This window comes from Prenolepis imparis, unplaced genomic scaffold, assembly GCF_030444845.1.
Source record: "Prenolepis imparis isolate NDT839.2.m4 unplaced genomic scaffold, iyPreImpa1.0 SCAF_14, whole genome shotgun sequence".
NCBI classification, from domain to species: Eukaryota; Metazoa; Arthropoda; class Insecta; order Hymenoptera; family Formicidae; genus Prenolepis; species Prenolepis imparis.
The window spans coordinates 8990603-8998815 of NW_028141172.1; the positions used below are offsets into that span (position 1 = coordinate 8990603).

Genomic DNA, 8213 nt, shown 5'->3' on the forward strand with positions numbered 1-8213 from the left:
AATATGTATGTATTTTTGTATGGAGAATTTCGAGGGGGGGTGGGGTGGTTTTTAATTGGCAGTATGCCTTATTCTCCTTAGCTTTTCGATTCTCTAAGTTCGAAAGTATACGTAGCGTCTTCCCGTGGGGGAAGGAGAGGATAAGTAGTTGTCGCAGATGTTTTGTTTTCGGTGTGGTAAATCTCGGGCGCCCCGCTGTGTTGGGGACCAGGGGCCGGAGTGGGTTTTTGTTTTTTGAATTGTCTTGTTTTCAGATGTATTAGCAGATGTGTTAAAGAGTCCCATAAAGCTCCGATTAGGTACAGAGACCACCCGTACACTGTGTGTAAGGCGTAGCTGTGTACTATTGTGTCTAGTGTTAGTTTTATGGCTCTAATGCATAGGTATATTCCGAGTAACCCAGCACTGAGGTTTCCGAAAAATAAGAATTTATTCTAAAATCTGTTCCATGTAGATATCGCTATTTTTTCTATAGTGTATAATCCCCCCGCCTTAGACAAATGTTGGGGTGTAAAACACGACATTTGCAAAGAGAATTATATGAAATAATCCGATTCTTTTCTTTCGGAGGAATCACGACTTGTTGATTGGAAGGGCTCACATTTAATTTTTATTTTATTAAATGTGTTACCTTGAATTATTAATTATCTTCTTAATTGTGTAGAGAAGGAGGAAAGACAAGGCGACCTCCAAAACCCCTTCCTTTGTTCTTTCGTCCTTCTTGTGTCGTTTTATTATTTTTTTTTTTTACTCATAGCTTATTTCTAATTGTACTTACTTATTTAAATTTACTACCGCTAATACATGTAACGCAGGTGTGGAGCCCTTTTTCTATCGTATGAAAATTCTAATGAAAATAGAGGGATATATATATATATATATATAAGAAAATATATATATGTTATATATAAAGAAAAAGAAAAGAACTAGGCACGTTTTTATCTGCCTGATTTTCGTCAGTAGTAAATGTCAGTTCTCTGGTGTCAAGTAGCAGGTCCCTTCCTTTTATTGCTCTTCTACCCCTCTGGGGATCACAGCTTGACCCCAGCCTTCGGCCAAGTATGTCTGGTCAACGTATAGATATTCTTCTATGCAGTCCCTGCAGTTTATCGCCGGTTTGATTGTTACTATTACTTTATTGCATTTAGTGCAATTTGTTTGGTCGTCAGCTGATATTTTGTGGACCAAATTATGCGGTGGTATTGTTGCATATTCTTGGTTTTTCTCGGCTGATATTTTATCATAGCATTCTTGACAAATTTTGCTGCAATCACATAGGATATAAATCCAGTAAATTGGAGATCGATCCCCCCTCTAAGGACATGGATCTTCCCATCACTCCTCTCGCTAGGGAGTTGAGAACTGCGGGTCTCTCGGCTGGAAACATTATATGGTCTCGCAGGTCCTTTAAATCGGTTTCTGTATATGTATAATATATGTAATACATAAATAAGTAGATATATATACATATATATAATAAATCAAATGAAAAAAGGAGTCAAAAATTTCTCATTAATTCTGTTAATATCTGATACATGAAGAGAATCATAAATAGAAAATTTGAATATTTGATTAAAAAAGTAAAATTGATACTATCGGCTATAGCAATATCACAGCGAATTTACAAAAAAGTGGAGCACATTGCATGGTTATTCATATTTGAGATAGAAGAATACTTTAGTCTTTTTTCTCATGTATATTTCTACCGTGCAAACAAACAATTTTATAAATTTTGTAAAAATTATTTAAATAAGTACACATTAAATATGTACACAATAATATACAAATTATAATTTTTGACATTGTTAACTCGTCTAATATTTTTAAAATTTTTGAAAAAAATAATTTTATGGCATTTATAGCAGCTATATATTATACATATACATACAAACATGCATATACATATATATGTATATATACAAATAAATTAATGTGCATATATGTATCAGGGATCCGGACCAAAATTAAATTAGGGTTTGGTTTTGATTACGGTTTAATAAAATATTTAACAACGATTCTGGTTCAAGTTTCGGGTTTTTTATTTAAATAAATTTAAATAAAGAAAACCAAAATCGTTTAAATTACGATTTCTTCGGTTACGATTTCGGTTTTTTTTTATTTTTACTTTTCGTTTTTCTAATGAAATTAATTTCTAAATTATATTACTTTAAAAAATTATTATTAATTTTTATGACATATAAATAAACAACACTTCATATTTTACATGAAAATATATTTAGTTATAGGTATATGTAATATAGATATATATATATAAATATATTTTATGTATTTAAGTATAACGAAATATTCATGTATATGAAGTGTTGTTTATTTATGTCATAAAAATTAATAAGTTTTTTAAAGTAATATAATTAATATATATATACTTTTATAAATAATGTATATATATATATATATATATATATATAAACAAGAAACATAATATCCTCACAGCTATAATTATTGCGATGATACATGCGTTTCAGAACGTTTAAAAAATAATTATCAGTTTTCATGACCGTCATTTCCGTTATTTGCCCAATAAGAGAAAAAAATACCGAAAAGAACCGTAAAACGAAAATAATTTAATGGTCCGATTATGGTTCCGGTGTTATAAATTCAATAGAATTTCAATACGGTTTGCAGTTTCAGTTCTACTAAAAAAAACGATTGTGGAACGGTTATCGGTTTTTGTTCCGATTTGGTCCGGGTCCCTGATATGTATATATAAATATATGTATTTATGTACTTATATGTATGTACATATATAAAAATATATATATACGTATGTATATACATATATGAGGGCAGTTCGATAAGTCAGTGACTTTTACAAGATATGGCACTCAAATCGCAATCTAATTTTATTTCTGATATTTACCATCTTATTTAAGTATACACACCAAGTTTCAAGTAGATCTGTCAAATAGAAATTTTTTGACAGCGTTCTAAAGCGGATAAGTTTGTGTTTTTTGCTAAAATGGAAAAAAGTGAATTTCGTGTGCTAATAAAACATTACTTTTTGCGTGGAAAAACCATTAAGGAAACTGAAGAAAAGCTAAAAAAGTATTATGGGGACTCTGCTCCGTCGCATGGAATGGTTCACAAGTGGTTCACTGAATTTCGTTGTGGTCGTACAAGCACGAATGATGCTGAGCACCCGGGACGTCCGAATGAGGTCACAACTCAAGAAACAGTCAATAAAATCCATGATATTGTATTGGACGACTGTCGAGTGAAGATACGCGAGATAGCCAAGATGGTAAACATCTCAAACGAACATGTTTTTAATATCTTGCATAAACATTTGGGCATGAAGAAGCTGTCGGCCAGATGGGTGCCGCGCTTGCTCACAATCGACCAAACCCCCCCCCCCCCATAATACTTTTTTAGCTTTTCTTCAGTTTCCTTAATGGTTTTTCCAAGCAAAAAGTAATGTTTTATTAACACACGAAATTCACTTTTTTCCATTTTAGCAAAAAACACAAACTTATCCGCTTTAGAACGCTGTCAAAAAATTTCTATTTGACAGATCTACTTGAAACTTGGTGTGTATACATAAATAAGATGGTAAATATCAGAAATAAAATTAGATTGCGATTTGAGTGCCATATCTTGTAAAAGTCACAGACTTATCGAACTGCCCTCGTATTAACGACTTTACCGACATTTAGCATCTACTTACTAAGAGACAATAATATCAGATTTCTCTAATTTTAGTAATTCTTCTCTTCAGTCAATTAATAACATAAATAATTATAAAACAACGAAATTCAAATCGGGATAAAATTAATGAGAATTGACAATCTACATTTTCAAAAAAAAAAGAATACGAGTTTTTACTTTTTTTTTGATCTTCCAAAAATTGTAAATTTACCCAATCATACCTTAAATTTTAATGATCTAAACAATTAATTTATTTTATGCGTTTTTGAATTTTTAACAGAAGTTGCTCGTAAAATTATATCGTGCACGAAATATAATACTAATCTTAACTCAAATAGACAAAAGATTGAGTCGCGTAGAAGGTAAAAAGCTTTATATAATTACATAAAACTTTATATAATTATATAATTACATATAATTTTGCAATAATTAAAGATCACTTTTATCAATCGTTTCAAAATGTGTGTCCGACTCATGTACTTCTCAATTCATTTTATACGGCCGTCTCTTGAGGAGGGCGAACGGATTCGGCAAAATTGAAAACTCCGATAAAGAGGATATTTCGACGTGTTTTATCATAGATCAGCCAGACAAACGGATAATTGCAATTCACGTCGACTTGCTTGAGGTTTGGAGAGGACTCTTGTCCGGTGTAAAACATGGTGATTGCACTCGCGAGGGTGTCTTTTTCCGTGACATTGACATATGTATACGATGCACGGCATTACCGAGGTGCTGGAAAGATATGTAGTCAGGAACTTCTATTTTGTGATTCGCGCCGAATGATATTAATTCCTCGAGACCTAGATCTTGCAGCAGCTCACGGATTTTCAAATTTTTCTCCATTCGAAAAATCGGCCGCTTCGAGAAGTTTGTATCTTCTTGCGATGTCGCATCATGATGTAACAGATGGCGCAATTTGCACATACCTTCCTTGGTCGACAATCGTTGGACCATATTGGAAATGTCAGTGTCGGTAGCATCTTTCTTGATCCTGCAGTCACCTGAGTCTTGTGAGTCTATTGAAGCAAGTAACAAGATAAACAATGATATGTTATCATTCTGGTAGGGAAACTCGCTCACGTGCATACTTAATTCTTTACAATTGGCTAAAAAAAAAAAAAAAAAGTAGTTGAGTATATTATATAGAAAAAAAGTGATCAACATTGATAAATCAATGAAATCGGAAATATATTCGTCTGATTGCATATAAAATATTGTGCATTGTTGAAAATTCCTACAATACTTGACATTTAAAAAAATTGAAAACCATTTGTGTAAACATATTTTCAACAAATGTTGGAAAATTGAAAATAAAATGAGTGGCAAATTAGTAAAAATCGGAATCTTGTTTTTCAACAATATCAAAAACATTTAACAACAATTTTTATTATTCTAAAATTTAAACCTTTTGTCAATGCATATTTATTATTTTTATTATTTTTTATTAACGTCCAGGTACCAATTTCCTGTTTTTTGTTCTGTGACATTCCTCGCAGCTGCTGAATATTCTTTTTCGTTAAATTTTAGAAGGTTATTTTTAAATACAAAGCTAATTGTATTTTGCATGGTAAAAAGAAAAGTTCGACATGTTTAACATTTAAAGTTGCTTTGGATATTTGGATTCCCGTTCCGTGACAGAAGGGTTAAAGCGATGAATGCTTTAGAAGATAAAAAAATGTATTTCGTTAAACAGCTTTCAATTAGTTTCGTTAAATATGATACAATTAATTCAAAAAATGCAATTATAAAAAGCTTTACATATACATATATATATTATAAAAACAGATGAAATTACAAGATGATATTTTATGACATATATCAATGAAAGAGAAATTGTCTGTATTTTTCATGGAATTAGCCTGTATCCAAGATCGATACGAAATAGAAATATAATAACTAACAATTGTTCTCAAACGATTGTTAATAAAAACGTCAAGGTCAAGCAAAGCTTATAATTCTTTTTCCAAGAAAACCATAACAACAACGATATCAACGCATGAGCATTGCGAACAATTGTTAGCCACTAATTTTCTTTCCTCCATCGATTTTGGACACAGGCTCGATGATCAATTCCCTTTTCATTTATAAATGGTCTAAAGATTATATTTGCTCACATTCTCTACGCTTTCGTTTGTCAGGAATTGTCGATACACTTGGTGCGTCAGATTGGCAGGCCGTTGAAATTTGGAATTTTTGCAACTTAAAACGGAAGATGTGCATCAAAATAAATTCCATATCTTTTCTGACTACGCTCAATTTCATAGGATGAATCATGTAATTCATTAAGTTATATTTTATAGTTCTATTTATGATATTTATTCCCTGGATAGGAGAATCGATACAATTGAATTCTTCTAAATCTTCGTTCAAAATATGATAACGCGATGATATTAAGAAATTATCCTCCCTAAGCCAAAGTTTAATATAATCATTTTGGAAGGGGTAAACCACATGACTTATATTCCATAACTGAAAATATCAAAGAAAATATTTGTAAGATTTTCACTTATTCCTTGATAAAAGACTTCTGTCATTTTTAAATCGCGTTATTCAAATTTTTATATTAGCAGCCAAAATCGTTTAAGTGCGCGTGTTATGCTCTTTTAAATCTAAAATTAACTCCAAATTGCGCCAAATTACATAATTAAAGTAAATCAAAATAAAAAAGTGTTAAAATTATAAAAATATTTCGATAAGTAAACTTTCTGAAATTTATTAAAGGCTCTATCATTAAAATATTGAACAGTGACAAATGTAAGATGTATCCAAACTTCAAATATTTTAATTATAATTAAAAATATATTCTCTTTTTTGTAGCCGCTATTAATCTATCTGAGTGGCAAAGTTTTTGTTGATAGATTGTTTTTACATTTCAATAGATAAAAAGTCTGCAATACAAATTATGACACTTTTGTTATTGTTTCCATTGTTTAGTACAAAAATGCTTTATAATTATTTACTTGTAATGGAAGTTCTTTGTCTAATTTTAATTTGTGGTATTGTAACAACTCATCTTTCGATAAATTTGTTAAATCAAGAATATCTTTTAGCCGCTCCTCGGTGTTACCATGGATTATTAAATAAATCATCATAACTCCATCATATATGCAATACGGACTAAAGGCTAAATTTTTCTTGGGGTTGATTTGTATAACTTTATGCAGACAATTGATCGTGAACTCAAAACGTTTCTCCGTCAATGTATCCTCTGGCAAATAAAAAATACGAGTAAGAAAAAAAACGAGCAAAATATAAAAGAAAAAAATATTCCAATTAAATAGTTACAATAAGTTATAATTGAAATTAATAAATTGATCCTAACAATTAATAACATATATAATTAAAAATATGTTAAATGTATATTGTATTAAAACTTCTTGAAAATTATTTTGTATGTTGAATATTTTTATTTAATACAACTCAAATTTAATTCTAGAATCGAAATACAGTATAATAAACTATATATATAATAACAATTTGAAGAAAAATAATAAAATTCACGAATGTATTCTTATCTATGTATACTAACATGATTATATTCAAACTTTGTTTAATATGTAAAAAATTAGAAAAACCGTACTTTATTTGTATTACCATTAATTAGAATAATCACAAAATTCAAATTAAATGAATTCTTAATATAAATTAATAATTATTAATATAAATTAATAATGATATTTATTATTACTGACAATGAGAAACCCATTTTACAAAAGTTCTATTTATACTTTACTCAAATGTAATTTCTGTCGTTTTTACGCTGACGAAATTACACCTTAAAATTAAACTTATTTTGTGTATATTTAAAACGCGAAACTGTTCGCTAAAATATATTAATGCTGATTTCGAGCAAATTTTGAGAAAAAGTACTAGAATTTAGCTTATTAAAATTTAACAAATGGCAAAATTCTTCAAGTCATGGCCTGTAAATTACAAAGAACTGTAAATAAATTTGACATTAATATATAAAATTATTCCAGATTATTATCTCTTCAACAAAAAAACTAGAAAAATTATATGGATTTATGCAAGAATATTTTAACTTACCAATTTGTGATATCTGTTCTCGATTCATTTCTATTTATAAAATAGCAAGAGCAGGAACAAACGTGTGGCCTAGGTGAAACGCACAAGTCTTATATTTATTAAATATTGCTTTGATCGCAATATTATTTAGCAGCTTTAGTCTCGCACGCAAATTGTTGTAGTTGGCGTTATTATCGGATGAAATTGTTGCATTGATAGTTGAACCGAGTTTGAAATAGTTTTTTCCTCCCCATATACATTCGTTTCAAATTCTATTGAACAACTTTTAAATCTGAAGCCGTTCTCTAGCTTTATAAAACCTTGACGGAAAAAAAACATTTCTGTCAGAATCAAACCATGCGCAAATAAATACTCACACAAACACACACACTGGTACATATCAAACATATTATTTGATTTTAATGTCAAAAATTTACAATTAATTTATTGAAATATATATACAAATATGCGTTATCTCATACATCTTGACACATTGAAATTGAAAATTGAATTATGAA

At 29.7% G+C, this 8213-nt stretch overlaps 1 protein-coding gene across 1 annotated transcript; it reads right to left on the reverse strand.

Moving 5' to 3' along the window:
• Positions 1-1005: 1005 nt before the first annotated feature.
• LOC145945082 (leukocyte elastase inhibitor-like) lies at positions 1006-7744 on the reverse strand. The gene is made up of 5 exons (XM_083053917.1): positions 7717-7744; positions 6630-6877; positions 5784-6138; positions 4280-4775; positions 1006-1264 (listed from the first exon to the last, which is right to left on the reverse strand). Exons 1-5 carry the CDS (start codon positions 7742-7744, stop codon positions 1006-1008), a joined length of 1386 nt encoding a protein of 461 aa, XP_082910043.1.
• Positions 7745-8213: the final 469 nt, after the last annotated feature.